General features: G+C 43.3%; 1 protein-coding gene across 3 annotated transcripts in view; it reads right to left on the bottom strand.

Moving 5' to 3' along the window:
• The window catches only part of CAPZB (capping actin protein of muscle Z-line subunit beta), a gene marked incomplete at its 5' end in the record, with an annotated part of 57,617 nt that overhangs the window by 16,495 nt on the left and 22,538 nt on the right, over window positions 1-18,584 (bottom strand). For all 3 annotated transcript variants that reach the window (XM_084274768.1, XM_084274769.1, XM_084274767.1), the window contains 2 exons: window positions 10,664-10,777; window positions 14,359-14,480. In XM_084274768.1, the coding sequence (XP_084130894.1) occupies window positions 10,664-10,777; window positions 14,359-14,480 (236 nt within the window). The remainder of the gene's footprint in view (window positions 1-10,663; window positions 10,778-14,358; window positions 14,481-18,584) is intronic.

Raw genomic sequence — 18,584 nt, 5'->3', positions numbered from 1 at the left:
AAAAAAAAAAATCATTTTTATGTGGTTCACCTTTATGAGATTTTACATAAAGGCTTTTGTGGGTATTTTAAGAATGTGCTAAAATGTTGTCTGAAACCACATAAAACCATCTGAAGAACCTCCCGCCAGAACTAACAGCGCACAGATGGAAACGCTTTAACTTGCCTTTGTATATTTAATGAATCAAACATAGTATTAATATTGTTTTAAATACCAACAGGCTATTTCAATAAAGTTGCTTCACCATATAGCCAGCTCCAGTATCTTGAGACTCCAACAACAATAGCAGCGATTGAACTGTTCTGAATCCAAGGCACACCGGGATATATATTAGCCAAAGCCTCCTCTGTGCTTCAGCAATATAGAATCACCTCTAAAATTCACTCCTCCTTCATGGGGAGAAAATATATATCATGGATCACAACATTAGACTTCACCTTTCCTCAAACAGCAACTAAAATGCACTGAAGTGGGATTTCTGAAGTCTAAACCCAGGGAAGTCATCTTTGGAGAGCAGCACATTCCTTGAAACCTGTTTTCTTCGAGAAAAATAAAGTGCTGCAGGTTAATTGGCTGCTACATGATAGAAAACTGGATGACAGACAGATTGGTAGGAATTTAAATCTACATTCGTGAACTTGGATTTGCTGCAAGAAGGCTGGACTAGCTCCAAGAACCCCTGCCCCACAGATTAAAAAGCAGCACTTATTAAACCCGAAGCAGGAGGGGTAACCAGCTTGGAAAAGGCTCCTGGAAGGCATCGGCTGGTGTCTTCTCTGTTCAAGAACCAGATGGGCAAACCAGAGCCCAGTAGTGGCAGCAAAGCACTTGGAAAGCACTACAGAACTCCTGGATCGAGCACAAGCCTCTTTCATCTCTCGTCCTGGATACCCTGGCACGTTAGCCTCCTGCACAACAGCAGTCCTTGAAGGCAAGCTGTCATCTTCAGAGGCTCCAGGCCTCTCCCAAAGCATCCAAGGCCCAGCACTAGGCAATCAGCAGATGCTTTCGAGATGGGCACGAGGTCTGATGTAGGAGGAAAGCTCCAATTCGTAGCAGGTTACCTCAGAAACCTCTCCAAAGGTTAAACCACCACCCAAAGGACAGCAAGTCCAAGCAAAGCAATTGCTCCTCTCCTGCTTAGGGACACAGATCTCTCTGGGACATACGCTGGGTTTCCCTACAGACAGAAGTTTGTTATAAAACGATGAAAAAACCATCATACTGTTGTCATGTCTCTTTATTAAGAGCCAAAACACTGTCAAACAGTATCCCCAGCTTTTCTGAGGACACCCAGAGCTCTTCCATCTCTAGTAAAATCCCCTCTTTTATAAAATCTACCCAGGAAGGGGAGGAAAAGGCGTAAGGCCTGAGGCAATCATCATCCCTTCTTCTTAGCAAGCACAGAATAGGGTTTCACTCCAAAACAATTCTAGATTTAACGTCATGATCAGACACCGACGTTTTATACCCTTTACTCATCAACCACAGGGCTCCTGGAAAAAGCCATTTTATACAAGAAATGGCTCTTAAGACTGACCTACTTTGCAAATACAAGAATAAAAGAAAATATTTAAGCTAAGAGCGATCCAAAGCTTTATGAAGTGTTTGAAGTTTCAGCGGGTGGAGACGCAGGATGGAAACTTGTTTAAGGAACTGGAGCTGTGTCCATGAAACAGAGAGGCTGCAGCCAGGACAAAGCTGTAACTCCAAGAGGGATTCCATAGGGGAAGATATCCCCCAGGTTCCAGCACAGACCTCCAGGAAGGGGGACAGAGTAGTCCCTTTGTTCTCCCGCTGCAGGACGGGTGAGGAAAGGCACCATAACTTTCCTCTGAGGATTCTCCTTCTCGCTGGACCCTTGACTGACAAAATGAGTTTCCACCACATGGCAATAAAAACAAGCTCTGACTCTCAACTCCACTCCAGAACCGAATCACTCACCCATAAAAAGACTCATGTCTTTTCCAGTCAGTACCCACGCCAGGGACACTGGGTGGGTTTAAGCCACAAAGCCCTGACGCCAAAGAACCCATACCTGGAACCTCAGACTGGCTACACAAACCCTCAAGAGAGTCACACAGCATTTCAAACCAGCTCTTCAAAGCAGCCCAAAGGCTGCACAACTATTTCTTCCAGCTGAAGCAGCTCAGCACAGAAAGGGAAACGTCTCCATCTATTTAGATCAACAGACTTCCAAGAAACACATCACTTAGAAAGCCTGCCCCAAAGGAAAATACTGAGCTTTCAGCTACAAATGTACAAAACAGCTACAATGTTACAAAAATGACAATGACTGAAGTCACAATCTGAGAAGCTGGTGTCTAACAGCATCCCAAACCCATTACCTAAAGATCTGCTGAAGGAGATGCTCCAATCATTACCGTAATAGCAAGTGACTTGGCACAACCACCGTCAAGTCCCTCCTGATGCCTGCACCCTGTCATTTCAAACCAGTGAGCAAACAGCAACAGAAATATCAAGGAAGTGGCAAATTTCAGCAACCCACCCTCCACTGAACCCAAAACCACCGCTGAAGCATTCATCTGAACCACCTGCCAGCTTGTAGCTCAAGCAAGGGGAAAGGAAGCCTTCAAGATGATGCCAAGAGATTAAAGTTGTCACTAAATACTTTTGTCACCTCTGCTGTCCCCCAGCTTTCTAATAACGAGGCTCATGAGCCTGATTGTTAATGAGAAGGACGGGTTGGTACCAGGGACTAACCAGGATGTAACACTTCTCCCACCGGTTTGAGTACAGATAATTTACAGTCCCTCTCCCTCCTCCTCTGCTCCCAGGAGCAGGGCTGCAGAACGCACTCAGAAAGTCACCTAAATCCTTTAAATGAAAAAGGTAACGTGTTTGTGTGTTCAGTCCAGCTGTTCTTCACCACAGTTTATGAACACAGACCAAAGTATGCTTGTGGACTCTGCACAGGTATTTTACAGAAATTCCTTCCAGCATACACAGGTGCAAAAATCCCTCGAGCAAACATACCAATGTAGTTAGGTATGTGTAACTTCAATGCCAGTTGTACTTAAAAGCACACATCTGGACCACAGTGGGATGACTCAAACAGCAAGGCAGAGCTATGAAGTGCATGGCAGGAAAACAGTATCCAAACAATGGGATCCTGAAGGTTTAAAGTCTCCCAGAACCTCCCATTTTGTGCTTTCTAATACTGTTCATTATTTTAAAAAAATAATTTAAAAAAAAATCCGTATTGCTCACATCTTCCTCACCATCCAATTGCTCTTGGCAGATGGAAACTAATGACCAAATCCCTTTTGAGTAGTCACCTGGAAACAGTTCCATTAGCCACCTAATAAGCAAGACAATGGGTCACTTTGTACCAAGTCCAACTGTGTAACCGGTTCATTAACTAGCAGGAAGCAGGGACTGCTTACAAAAACTCTTTCACCCGTACCCATCAGTCGGACCAGCACGCTCCACAGACAGCCCACTGCTCCATCCACCAACAGTCTGACACATTGTAGGCGCTGCCAGCTATAATTCAAATCCGGGTAGGAGGGGGAAAGACAGCAGCAGAACTCTTCTGTGGCATGTATTTAGTTTGCCAAAGTCTGTGCAGACTACAGATCTGGCGTGACATACTTCTTGCTTCAAATAGGTATTTATCAGCTGTGCTGCAAGATGGGTATTATTTAAGTCAGTCTGTCGTTGATTTGCCATCATTAAAGCACTGGGTGTTTGTGAGAGCACGAGGCAAATTCCTGCCAGCACAGCCATGTATTATTAATCAGTTCTCAAATCCCAGATCATAATAAATTGAGATTTTAAAACTTAGTCTCGCTCTCTTTTTTAAAGCACCTAAGTGATTTCTTACTAGGGATTTAAAACCTTCAGAGAATGGTGGCTGAGGATAACACTGCATCATCCCCACTGACCTCCTAATACAGGCTTTCCCTCTCCAGTGTTCAGATTTTATGTAATCACAGAGAACCGTGGGAACCCAAGGGAAAAACTCCTCCTCCGCTGCGTATCGCAGATTCACAAGATAAGAATGCAGCCTGTGCAGAGCTGCTCCAAAATGAAGTACCCAAGGAAAGGAAAAATAATAAAGCAGATGAAAAGCAAGTCATTTCATTTTGTGGCATGACAACGTGCTTATTTTTTTCCTCTCTTCTTCTAAGCTTGCTCTAATCTGTGTAATATACATCAACAACTTCAATACTGACTCTGTCTTGAGCTGCCCATGGGCGAGTTACAGAAGGGACCCCAACACTGCTCTGTTTACTCTCACATCTAAACAATTTCCTTGGGAAAACACGGTGGGATTAATTTTAAAAGCCCACGAACATTAAAGCAACAAGCAGCTTGGTGGTTTAGATGTTTAAGGTCTGTCTTATGAGACTTCATCTTGTACTTATCAGTCTAACCCAGAGGCAAGAATCTCCTAGATGACATAATCCTGATGTCACACCCTATTGTGCAAAAGCCTAGCCAGCAGTGAGATGGAAAGTCAGGTTTCCTTAGCACTAGGATGCATAACAAATGCATCTGGATTCAATCTGCAGGGCCCTTGCTGCGAAAACCGCAGTAACTATCATGCCCAAGAGAAAGCCATCACAAAGGGCTAGTAACCATTAATGAGGAACAGTGAGCTAATGGCAATAAAGTCACTTCAAAGCTTTCCCTGGGTTTTTAGTTTAGGCAAACGAGGTTTACATCTAAACACAGACCGAAGGCTTATATAAAGAGCTCACAGCTGCCTAATCACTTTGTGAGCTGAAACTTTGCACTGCAGGCTGCAGGAATCGAAGCGCAGTGGCTGCTCCCCCGTGCACACCTACGGGCATGAGCGCTGGCAGGCTCTGCTAAAACCAAAACCACTCATTACCTCTGCCACATCTGGAGCTCTCCTTTTATTTACTTGGTGGAATCGGCCCCGTTCCACATACAAAATAAATCAAATTTGGTCAAACGGATAAATACAGCTATTGCTACAAACCTTGAGAGAGGCACAAAGGATTTTCAAAGTTGGAGAGGAATGAGCTCAGAGGGTCTCATGGTCTCTTGAGGCAGATAAAGGGTGATCAGGCAGTCTCTCACGCCAGGTAAATAGATACACAAAGGCAGGGAAGGAGAAACAGCCGACAAACTCTAGCAGCACACTGGAAAGGTGCAAGTCTAAGAGCAGCACTGATAGAGATTTGCCATCTTTTCTTGTCAGGACAAGATGAAGGTGGTTAGTATCTGAGGCAGCTCAAGCCAAAATAAACTAAGAAAAAAAGATTAAAACCAATTATAAAGGGGAAAGGTATCCAGCAGCTTAGAGGCCATTTGAACACACTTGGTAGTAGAGGCGATGGCACAGAGTTCAATGGCAAAGAGCCACAAAGTGAGACATCCCTGAAGTTCTGCAAATTGAGGCTGTGAAGTGAGATTAAACACGCTAATTAAAAAGAAAGAGTCAGCCCCAAGCACTCTAAAAATTAAAGGGTAAGTTCTTCAGTCACTGGGACTTTGCTGCCGTACCTGCCAGCAGCTCCCAGCTCCCTAGCAAACGGGTCCTGAACCTACACATTCCCCAAGGCACACACATACAGGAAATTCCTGTAGCTTTTCCTCCTTCAGCTGAAGAGAGAAACATGAAGGATGTTGAGTTATTGCAAAGAGTACTGCTAACACTCCGTTGGCAGGGGTGCCACCCTCAGCACTGCTAACAGCATCAAAAATCTGAGTGACTAACTCTATTCTGGACAGGATTCCAATCCAAAATTCAATAACAAGAGGATTACACGCCACAAAGACATTTGAGAGGTCAATCCTCTCCCAGACCTCCTTCTGCTCCTACCAAATTCTTTGTCCAGAGCTCTAATATAACAAATTGAAAACGGATCAGCATGAAAACACAGATAGAAGCAGAAGTTCAAAAGGCTTCGTGGCTTACTGTGTTGAGAGAACTCAAAACCTTAATCAATAAAAACATTTTCAGGAGCAGAATGATGTTATGAGGAGTGGCTTATCTTTTAATTATTATTTAAAGCTGTTAAAAAAAGTACTGATAAATCCAACTTAACCCAAGAAACAAAGAGGTAAGGGATGACTTTCTAGAAGTACATCAGCTTCTTACACTGGTCCAAAGTTGCCAGAACTCATCTCGTTTGTAGAAACGCTCAGATCAGCAGCATCCTTCCCCAGGGAGGTCTATTTAATCACTTCAGAAATGATTTCTTCCAGACAACAAAGAGCGATTAGATTACTTAATTAAAGCACTGATTATCTCCAACCCAAAACAACAGAACCCAGAATCTAAAATAGATAGATTTACCCAGATGCCCTGGTCCTTATTACGCTTTGATTTCAATCAACGGCACACACACCCGTCAAGCAAAGGGTAATAAATTACAACCATGTGTTGGGAGGAATTATCTTCATGATATTGGAAGTGGAGAGCCAAGGCTGTAACTGAAGGGTGTAAGATATTAGACTTCCATCTGGGAATAATAACCCTACTGAAGAAAAACATACCAGGGCATTCGCTTCAGGCAGTGTCTGAGTTAAACCTGGCAGCAGGAGATCAAAATCAAACAGTTGTTTTTTGGGAAGGCAACATGCATTTTGGTAAAACAGATAACCAAGAAATATGCTTGTTGCTTAACATATCTATAGTGTAATTCCTCTTTAACCCAAAGAGGCCTGAATGTGCCTGCAGATATAAAAGGTGGGCAACTCTGGAGTTAGTTTGAATTAAAACAGAGGCAGGGAGCAACTCAGCAATGGTTAGGGGGCCCTAAGGAGTCAGCAAAACTTTTCTTTGCAAGCTTTTACAGTTTCAAACAACTCCACGTGATACTACAAGGCTTCTCCAAACTTACTTTCACACTACAGTCACTCAGTGTGCTGGCCAATAGGTTTTTGGGGACAAAACTCAAGTTTAAGACTAGTCAGCAGCGAGCAAATCTGCAGGGCTTATTTCCCATAAACTGTTAACAAACGTGTAACAGGCTGTTTCCCTCCAAACACCCACGCTAGCAGGTGCCAACCCCTTGGGAAATGGCAACTACATGCTGATGACTCATTAAATGTAGGTGGATACTTATCACACCTGATTAAAACAGAAATCTAAAAAGGAATGGTATGTGGGCCAAATGGGACCGACACAAGGAAAAACTGAAACTATCTGAAATCTTGGGAGACGCCCCAGATGAACTCTGTGTGAAGGTAAATAAAAATCCCAGCAGAGCTCGGACTGTATGCTGAGAGCAGAGTGGGAAGAGCACATATTCTCACAAGTACTTATTCTTCTATAAAAAGGAAACATCTTCCCTTCCACTCCCTGCTGGAACGACCAGCTGGGGAGTGGGGAGAACCGTACAGAGCACTGGCTCAGCAACAAGAGGCAGTAAGATACACCATGGCAGAAAGAGGAGGCTGAGGGGAGACCTTATCGCCTCCTACAATTACCTAAAAGGAGGGTGTAGGGAGGTGGGGGTTGGTCTGTTCACCCAAGGTCTCTGGGTGTTGGTCTCCTCCATCCAAGGTGGCAGGACAGGGGGAATGAGCTCAAGCTGCACCAGGTCAGGGTCAGATCAGACATCAGGAGAAAGTTCTTCACTGAAAGAGTTATTGGGTGCTGGAACAGGCTGCCCAGAAAGGGGGTCGAGTCACTGACTCTGGATGTATTTAAAGGACAGGCAGATGAGGTGCACAGGGATATGGTTTAGTATGGGACAGGTACAGTTGGACTCGATCTCAAAGGTCTTTTCCAACCTTATGATTCTGTACCAGCTAGATGACTGCAAGCACAGGACCCAGCAAGGCTGGAAACAAAGCCACAAGCTGCTTTGAAAAACCTGGCAGAAACCCTCATTATAGAAATAAAATGTCTCACAGCCCAGGAAATTCAAGCACAGTGGGGCCCAGTGCTCTCTGTGAACAACTGCTTTACCCAGGGTGATTTCTGTATTAACTGTTACCTCTCTACTATGAGTCATGGTGTGGGTAAAGACACAGTTCAAATACATTCTCTACCCTGTACAGAGCAGGAAAGAACAGGCTCTTCAGGGATGGCTGAATGATAACAGCGTGTGGGATAGCAAAGTCTTCTCTCTCAGCATCTTCTTCATCCTCCTAATCTGCAATGCAAGCTGGAAGTCTAACAGTGTAACAACCACTGTGCTGAGACTCATATTTATCTTTAAGAAAGAGATTGTAATGTGAAGTATCAATTAGAACACTGTCACCTAGGAGGGTCTGTTGGGACAGACGGCCACACTGGAGTGAACAGAGACAATGGAAGTCTGCAGGCCCATCCCAACTGCCTACAAAACAAACACCCTCACTGGAAGGCAGAACCGTTATAAATCTTCTATGTAACAGAAACCTTAATTTTCCCAAAAGATACAGTGCTGAGGACTGCCAACACACAACCTTTTTGTTTGTTGTTTGATTAATAGATCAACGTTTTCAAAAGAGCCTGAAATATTTCACAGTGCTGGAAAATCTCTGTTGTCACTGGCTCTGGAATTTGAAACGACACTGATAATTTTGTCCTGGAACTGATGCATCATGCACTAAGCACTCCTCTCCCAGCCCTGCAAGCTGCCAAACCAGAAGGCCAGCAACACCTTTAATCGACTTCACATGGCTCAGACCTACTTCTGGCTTTACAGTATTAGTTTCCAGCTCCAGCAGACCATGGAAATGACATCACTGCAATTGCCATCTTGTTCCCACTACAACCTTCCCCGCGCTTCACTCCCCCACACGGCTTCAGCAGCTGTTCCGTCGGCAATTGTTACGGTCGTTCCCAACCTGGAATTTTGGCAAGCCCAGCAGGGAGAAAAGCTGGCACTTGTTACCCCCACCTCATCCCCACCCCAATCTCCGAGAGAAAACAAAGCTTCTGCTGTCAAAAAACCAAATCCAATTGTCTTATTAAAGGAAACTGCAGCATCCAACTACTAGAACAAGAGTGTGTTTCTATCCAAATCTCTGTTGTAGGTCAAGTACAAATCATTCCCAATTTCAAGCATGAGGAGCCCTTCAAACAGGCAGGTTCAGTTTCCCCAACTTTGCAAATTCTTTCCAGAAACACCACAATTTTTGCACCACTCAGCAAAACCTAAGCCACCCTTCTCCTCTTTTTCTAACACATTTTTGAGGTCACAACATGTATCAAAGCAGACTGTGCTGACAGATGTGCTTATCTATTCTGACTACGCTGCGAGCCACAATGCCTCCAGCCTTTCTGGACATCCCACACTCCCTCTAACGCTTATAGAACTTGGACTGACAAGCTGGAAGATGAAATTTGGGGCAATCTCACCTTTACTTCTATATATTAAACCTGCTGTCATACCAGATGCAGAACAGGGTTCAACAGACTGACCAAGGACTGAGGGTCACCTGTATTGCACTTTCCTTCCTGCAAATACAACCATTGTAAAGAAGTGATTGGATCCAGACATGACTTCCCAGTCATCTGATCAGTGAGGAGTTTAAAGAGACAACTGTGGGTCCATAAACCCACTCGTTATCACCTTAGTGGATAAAAAAACCCTACTGGTCCTGGTAAGGTGTGCACAAGGGGAGCAAGTGCAAACCTCTCTCTGTTGTGTATGCCAAATTCCTTCCTTACAGTAAGTTCAGGTACAGATAACAACTGGTACTTGCAAGGGAAGCTGGATACCTATGAAAATTAATGCCTGAAAATCAGTAAAAGTACTTGTAATAGCAGATTTGGACAGGCTACATTTACACTGAGCCACATCTTAAAAGGAGCAGAAAATCTAGCAAGAAAGGTGAGTTTCTAGCTGCTTTGGTTAGCACAGGGACACCTGAGGAACTACACCCACAGAGGGGCTTTGTTTCCATTTCTGAGCAACATGAAGCAGGAAGGAGGCTTGGTCACCTTTTCCACAGTCATTAGGCATCTCCAGTAAGAACACAGCCCGTTACTGGGTAAAGCAGTACATTTTTCTCTGCAACACACACTCACACTTTAGATTTAGCATCACTGTTTCCATCCCATTAGGAGACCACAATCCACAATGACAGATAAACTTGATCACATCTCAAAACCTGGAGCATGACGGCAACGCAAGGCCAGCAAGTCACCTGGACAGCTTCCTCTCGCTGCTTTAAAACAGACACCACATAGTCTACATTTACTGTACACATGCTCCATTAATTCCTTTGCTCTACATCTCTTTAACAAGACAGAGCCTAGAACACAAGCATCACAAGTGCATTAACAACTGCAGCATTCCAGTATACTAGTGCCTGTCATTTTACTGGAAGATGGGAATGTTGCTGCTATATATATAGATACTTTGAGGGAATGGAAAAAGCAGATGGTTTAAGACAGAACTTAGTCAAGAGCAAAAAGAACACAGGTCACTTCAGGACAAAGATGCCATTAATCTGTTTAAGGGGGGAGGGAGGCAGGAGAGCACCTCAGCGTCTGCCTTTAGCATCAGCTGACAAATTGGATCGTGTTTTCGCATCGTGAAATCACAGCGGACACGCTTCCCCACAGCAGAGCAGCGGCTGCCTACCCCTCTTCCTCTGCTATACACTGGCATGCCGCTTGCAGAGGCAGCTAGGGACTGTGTTTTAGACTCATTGTGTGGACTGCATGCCTGCTGAAGGAAACAAAGAAAGCAGAGGGTTCTGTAGGGTAGAACTGACATACAAGTCTCTGTACTGGTCAAAGGCATTGTTGGCTTCCACCTCCAGCTTGCGCAGGCGAGCAGATGGCATGGCACCGTCTTCCAGGGGAGGATCGTATTTGTTACTCCATGGTGATCTGACAAAGAGACAAGGCAAAAAGAGAGAGTTAGACAACAGAGACAGGCTCTGAAAGGTTTGAGACCGGGCAGTCTGATGCTGAACTTCCAAAAAACCAAGAGCAGTCTAAGTCTGGAAGAACCTTCCCCCCTCTGCCCCCCTCAACAACCATTTCAGACTGACAAAACAGAGACACTGACTCCTCAAAGTTCGCAGTGTACCTGGGGAACACCCCCCAGTTTCCTCCTCCTACTATATAAATAATCATTCTTGGGTTTGAATCTGTTCCTCCTTAAATATTGAAAACCAAGGCCTCAGCTGTTGCATGTTATCTCCCTACAAATACAAATAGATTGTGTAGTTTGTTTGGGATCTGACAGTATTTGAGCTAAACACTGCTGTCTACAATAAAGGTACACATTTTCTTCCACTATTTTGCTTTGAAATAAACTCTGCTTTCAGCATAACATTAGGAAAACGTTTCTAAAGTTTGAAGGATTTAATGGGGTTTGTAAAGCTGCAGCTTTTACTACGGTTTATGCAGGTGTAGAAGAGATTTTGTGCTCTTAATGAAAGATTTGGTATTAAAAGCTTAATGGAACCCTTTGCCCATCTGCTCAAGACTTTTATAATTCCCATTCTGCAAACCTGCATTCTCCTTTTCATTTCCCCTGGGAATAACCAACCTACATATATCACTGTGAGTTTAAAGTAAGGTACCTCCACCACTTTGAAAAGCAGCCCAGCCTACTAGCACCAGGTCTTAATGCAGTCCATACGTAAGGGCTTTTTCCTCAGCAGCCATTCCTTATGTATTTCTCAGAGAGGCATCTAGTTTTGACATCTGTTTCAGGCAAAACACAAAGAACAAGCTCTGCTTTGCTCCTCCCAACCACATCTGACCCAAAAGGTGAGACACCAGGAAAAGCTAAATCACTGTGTCACATCCACCCAGACCAATGTTTCTCAGGTGGTGGTTCTCATTTTAAACCAGTTGCTTTAGAGACAAAGTTGACAGCTACAGCAGTGCTTGGAATTTCAAAGAGATTCACACAAAATTCAGCTCTGGGTGCTACCTGCAAGAGTCCCAAAACCAAGCAGCACCAAAGAAGTTGGGGCAGGCAGAGCACTCACCTTGCTACCATGAAGTCTGTACACCTGGCAATGCAGAAGGGCACTACTACCTATCCAGCAGCATGTGTTAGGATGTGCTTTTTCCTTTCTCTACTTAATTTTAAAAGGCATCCTACTCCTTTCTGTAAACTCAGGAGACTCTGCTTCTCCATTATGTACGAGGAGATCGGTGAGCAGATGAGCCATGCAGAAGCCACGCTCAAGAGACATTGGGCACTAACATTTATGGTTAATGCTCTCTTGCAGGCTGCAGGAATGGGATCTAAGGGAACTCCAGTTAAAGAGATTCTTCTGCTTTGAATCTGTGGCATTTTCAACCCATTCTGGTTGAAGACAGCAGCAACTTCACCTAAAAACCCCTCATAACACAACCCCCCTTTTTTTTCCCCTCCTTTTTGTGGAAGAGTACTCACAACACATTTAAAAACTTAAATGGAGGCTGTTTGAAGAAAGACAGATGGACAAGCACTTAAATTTCAAAAGTCAGACCTCTAATTTCCCTAAATGAGAATGTTTTTTGTTCCAGCTAACAGGTTTCAGCGTTGCTGGCACCAAATTCCCCATAAGGATTCCATTTAATAGAGTGATCAAACACACTCAGAGTGGAAATGTATGGACAAAGTCAGGGCCCTTATATAAAAAATGAAATATAATAAAAGCTCTGCCTTTGCATCAGGAATGCTGCAAAGGTGTTTGCTGTCCCCATCACAAACTGTTGTTACTACAGAAGCACTCACAGGCATGCCCATAAGACCATGCTCAAGAAAGGCAGCTCCCATGAGCAGCAGAGTGATAATGTGATGAAAGGGGAAAACATCCATTTAGGAAGATCCAAGAGAGACTCCCCAAATCTACGTTCTGGCCTGATGCATGTTCAACATGAAGAAAGATCAAGCCTGTCTAAACATGAGGAAGGAGTAAACAGTGATGAGCTAAGCAATTTAGGATATCCATTTCCCAGGTCTGCCCCATGAAACCAGTGGAGCCATCACCTGAGCAACCAAACATCCTGCAGCAGCCTTTTTTTTTAAAGCTAATTTCCAGTCAAATTATAAAGCCACTAAAAAAAAAAAAACCTCCAAACCCAAAACAACCCTGTAAAACTTGATTCCCAGAGACAAAGTCTGACCACCTAGCTCCACCTTTCCTGCTGAAGCAGTACGAAGCTCAGTTGTCCACACTTTGAAATCGTTGGATTAGCATTAAAAGAAATGCAATTAGCAACCTCTGCAGTAAGAGCAGCATTGATGTTTAGTTTGAAGTGCACAGTAATTGGGGCTGGAGCCCGTTGCAGGCAGGGAATATTACTTCTTGGGACTTCTAATCAAGTGTGTTGTTCTGAAAAAAAAATCTTTGTGGAAATATCAAAAGCTTTTAAAAGCTCAGATTTTGGCCTAATTGATTGAATTAGTGTAAGAGCCACTTCCCAGTAACAAGTCCGGATTTTATGAGGTATGAATAACAGCGTCTGAACACAGGCAGGGAATGGGATTAACACATGCCCACGTTAGTACCGCTTGGTTTTCAAAGGCTTTTGCTTTGTGCTGAAGGAAAGAATTTACTTCACAAAACAGAGCTGAGACCAATCAATTCCAGAAGGAAGAATCACTTCAATCCAGAATGCTCAACTCAAAAGCCTTGGAGAAAGAACAGCATCCTTTAAGGCCAGCAATTAGTACATTAAGCCTATTCTATAGGAATTACAGAGCTTTTTTGAAACCCCATTACTTAATAAATCCTGAAAATTTCAAAGTGATTTGAAAACTCAAGTCCTACTTCCTTGTAACTACTTTCTTCTCAGAAAGAGAGAAATTGAGTGTATTTCAGATGCAAGCACAAAGCTAACCTTAAAGAAAGGGCTGCCCCACGTGCACTAATTAAAGATGGAGGGGTGGGAGCAAGCGTTATTAGTTACTGCAGCATGTCACAACACTGTTTAACAAGGGTCTTTCCACGTTTCCTGTGCCTCTGGTGATAGATGCTCACAACTCCACTACAGAAATCCTAAGAGAAATGCACTGGTCACCCCTTTAACAAGATAACATCATCACATTTTAGGCTTCAACAAATGTCTGCAAATCCCAGAAAAGAAAACGTGCAGAAACACGGTGGTTTCTGAGCTAAAACACATCTTGTTCTGCAGCCAGGCACCAGGGACCTGCCTTGAAATGGTTGTCAGATTAGCCACCATTCAACTTCATCATCTGAAGCTGAAGCACTCGGCCACGATCTGGAGATGAAGATGGTTTTGCCCTCTCACGTTAGGGAAATACTACAGACTTCCATCCTAAATGTCTTACTTGAGAGAAGAGGGTTTGAAAGAGTCCTGTTCACTATGGAGGAGTTCCATATCATTACATTTCTTTTTTAGGCTGAGAGTAAGTGGGAGAAGGTACTGAAGTACTTGTAGGTAGGTCTCATTTTCAAAGCAGATCAGTTAATTCCTTGCTTTGGACACAAACTCACCTATATGAGTCTCCATCTCTGTTGTAGTCACACAATAGATAGTCTTTTCCTACCACCTTATCTCGTGCAATCTTCAAGGGCTGATCAACAGAGGAGAGGAGATCTTCACAGAGGCTTGGGACCTGGTGGTTTGGAGAAATAAAAAACACAACAGGGAGGGAAGAGAGGGTAACACATTAAGATTAAAAGAGACTGACATCCCTAAAACCAGATTCTGTTATAAATAGAACACACATCTGTCCCAAAGCCAGAAATCCTTTTAAAAAAAGTTTTAAAAAGAGCAAGCTGCACTTCAGTCAGTCACAACACAATTCTACACTCCCTCCTCCAATAATTTCAGATTTAATTACCTAACCACTAGTGTGGTCCAGTACACTTCAATATATACATTCTTCATGTTCACTTCTTGCCAAGGACGGCCAGTAAAGTGATTGTCAAGGACTGATGAATAAAGGTAAATATTTATAATGGAGTGGAAACGAGGGACCTGCTAAAAGAATACGCCATCCATACACCAGAGCGTATTTTTCACAAGGTCCCACTCTGGATAGAGTGTAGAATAGTTTCCAGGCAGCTGGCCAAACATTACCACGTTGGCTAATAAAAATGTGTGTGTCTGTGTGTGCACATATAAAACCAAATACATCTCCTACACAGGTAGCTTATAATGGATTCCTAATCCCAGCTGTCTCCGTGCACTTCACGTGGAGAGAGACTACAAGATCTGCTTTTAAGGTAGCAGAGAGGCTTTGATGTAGTGCACAGAAATGGGATGACATTAGGGGGGATGTGTGCGCAAAGCACATCAAGCAAATCCCACCAGGTGGCCTCACGTTCTGGAGCTGAGAGCAGTCCTGTTGCTGGTATCAATACTCCAGCATTGTGGCTTTGGCCATGCTAGCAGCTCCCTCCATCTCCCCCACATGCAGAGTGCACCCCAATCCATCTGAGGGATGATCAACAAATCATTCCAGATCTCCCCAAAATGGGCCACAGTAAAACACAACAGAATATAGGACAATCTTGAATACACTGGTGGTAACACACATACAGAAGACAACAGAAATAAGCTGTGTGGAATCTCTTCTACATTTCATTTGACATTGTAGAGACAGCCACCTGACTGTGAACATGAAGACAAAAGGCAACCCAGGGTAAAATGAATCATGAAGCAATGAATTCACAGCTCACAAGAAACGAAAACAGGAGGGAGGGAGGAATAAGAAAAATCTGGAAGTGTTTTCTTCTCTTCAAGCCACTGATTCAGTGAACTGGTTGGTATGATTTCAAAGGATAGCAGCCCAAAGGACAAGACACAAAGCAGGGGTGCAGCATATCCCAAAGGGATGAACACAAACTATTTTAATGCACTAGATGTGATGGAAGAGATCAAACTGCCTGAAAGGAAAACATTCCTAATCCCAAGGACAAGGCAATAACATGCAGAGGATATTAAGTCTAAAGAATGAGGGACAGCTATAAAACAATGTGACTGCAAACGACCAACGAACCCCTTAAAGACCAAAGCACAAACCAAGATGTGGCTAGCAAGAGGTGTGACACCCAGTTCACACAACCACCCCACAAACACATAAGACCAAGAGAAAAAACAAGAAATGGTTGATAAAGTTACTGACAGTCCTCAACCCCCCCCAAACATCAGTCTGAGGTCTTTTTACATTGATCTGTACATAGTGTATGTGGTAACAAGTGATAATTGAAGAGCCCAGATTGAAGACCAGGACAGTTAAGTACTTCCACAAAGCTAGATGCTTCTCGTTGGTGTTGATCATTTCATACTTGGAGACCTGGCTGAAGCAACCTCAAAATCATTAGGCATTCACTGAGTAAACACAAGGGGCCAGGAAGCAAGCAGCTTTTAGGGAAACCTTTATTTTTTCTGAAAACAGAGAACAGTAACGCTCCACGGAGCTGCTACAAATCAGCACAAGTGGGGTGAAATTATGTATCAGTGTTTGGGAGCCCATCTGTTTCCACTTTGTCTCTTCCTTTGCTTCTCCATTAGCTATTAATTGTAGGCTGACTCTTCAGGCAGAGAGCAACTTGAGATGCCTGCTTCCACTGCGGATGCGCACACGCCGAGACCCGAAGCACCTCAGCATCAAGAGCTGTGCTCTGCCTTGTTCCTAAGAGTGTCCAGCAGAATGTAGTCCTTTTCCTTGGCTGCTCCTTGGCCAGCTACCCATCAGCACAGAGATAAGAATGGACTCCTCACTCTGACACGTGTTTAGAATGAGTTATAGTGAGGAAAACACAATTTGGAGAAAAAGTGGTGTTTTTCCTAGGCTATTTCTATGGAATTTCTTTGGGAAAAGCCCTGTGCTACAAGTCTGGCACTCACTGTACAATTCTTCCAACTCAAATATACACACAGAGCGTTTCCAAAAGAAATCCCAGACTTGACAAGAGTCAACTCCCTACAGAAAAGCTCCAATAACCATCACAATTCAAGCCCCTCACAAAAAGCCACCTGAATATTTTAAAAATTTAGTTTTCTTTTAAAAAGAGCACGTGCCTAGAGTGGTGTTTCCACACTGCTCAGTGGGAGAGCACGGTCTCCTATTGACTAGAAGTAACCCTTAACACTGGTTTTAAGATACTATCTATTTAATTTCCGTGTAGTAATGGTGAAGGAAACTTATCTCTGGATGATGTGGTAACACAGATATCCATGAGCACAGTCATTTTTACATGGATAGTCTTACCCCTGTAACAGGGAATGCATTATACCATATACTAACACCTCATTACGCTGTAATTCTCCATTGTAATAGCATGCTATATACCTGTTGTCTCTTTGATACATACTCACACTCTACAGGACTTCAGGCAATAGATATTTTTTCCTCCTTCTTTCAGAATAAAACAGAGAAGACTGACCTGCTCACCTCCTTTGCAATATAAGAAAATTTCAACACCATTTATAAAAAGAACAGAGATCTTCCAGCTGATGGAGCTACTCCTCATGTAATTCTAGTCATTAAAAAAACCACTCAAGTATGGCACAGTTACTCAAAAAAAACCCCCATTTTTCTAGCATTTATTACAGCAACTTTCAGCAGCTGCTGTATTCCTTTCAAAGACTGAATTTACAAGATTTATGGATACGGGTCTTCCCCTTCTCTGTTACAAAGCTGCTTAACAAAGCAGTAATTTGAACAAGGTAATTTCCAGCTTTAAACACTTCAGCTACGTGTTCATGGGACTACTTGATTCCTTCTGAATTTTCACACTCTGCACAGACCTTTCATTAAATTCTTCCATGGCAAATCCTGAACCTTCCTAAAGCAGTTCAACTGTGTCTGCACACTTGCAGACTCTTGCCTAATTTGGTTTATATTAAGCAAGAAAACATCCAAATCTTCTGAATCCAGCAAAGGCAGCTCTGCTTTGAAGGCCAACTGATCGATCCTCTGTGTTTTCAATCTGAGACAGTGGATTCACATCATTATATTTTCTTATTAGCTTGTTCTACATTAACTGGAAAGCCAAAATGTACCCAAGTACATATCTCCAGCTGTCATTTTATAGGGAATTTTGACTTCAATTTAGAAACATGACAATTAAACCCCCTCCCCAGGCCAAATACTGAAATGCCAAAGCAGTGATTTGTTTCTATTCATCACCACACTCTAAATAAGTGTCACTGAGATAGAAACATTGAAGCCATAAGGATTGGTTTATAATCAGAGACTGGGCTACCATCTTTATTTTCACACAAGCTTTTCCCACTCTAAGCAATGCCAGGTCAAGTGTAGAATACAATCTTAACCTTCCATCTTTAGCTACAGGCCATCATTAACTTAATTTGGTCGACAGCATATTCTGGACCCTAATGCATCCATGTTTCCACAAATAAGCACTCAATCATCTATTAGGGTGGTTGTGTGGGGCGAGACCACCCTCCATGTGAATTAGCAAAGAAAAGAGGGAGGAATCTAGGGGGGGTCCCAGCTCAGCTGTGCAGCCTGGAACAGCAGCAGCATTCAGAAGCAGGTACCATGCAACAGGGCACTGTGTTTGTGAGGTATATTTTTTTTCCAAGATGATATACAATGAAAGTGTAGCCGAGAGGAAAGAAAAACTGAAGGAGAAGTGAGTCAAGCATACTCTCCTGCATGTTGAACAAGGATTCTGTTGTCTCATGTAACAGTATTCTCCACCAGAGCAAGCCAGGTATGTGGACAGTGTTTTAATTAAGTCAA

The sequence above is a fragment of the Gallinula chloropus genome (genome assembly GCF_964237585.1).
Source record: "Gallinula chloropus genome assembly, chromosome: 23".
NCBI classification, from domain to species: domain Eukaryota; kingdom Metazoa; phylum Chordata; class Aves; order Gruiformes; family Rallidae; genus Gallinula; species Gallinula chloropus.
The sequence above is the reverse complement of the archived record's forward strand: the minus strand, read 5'-3'. Positions and strand labels throughout refer to the sequence as shown.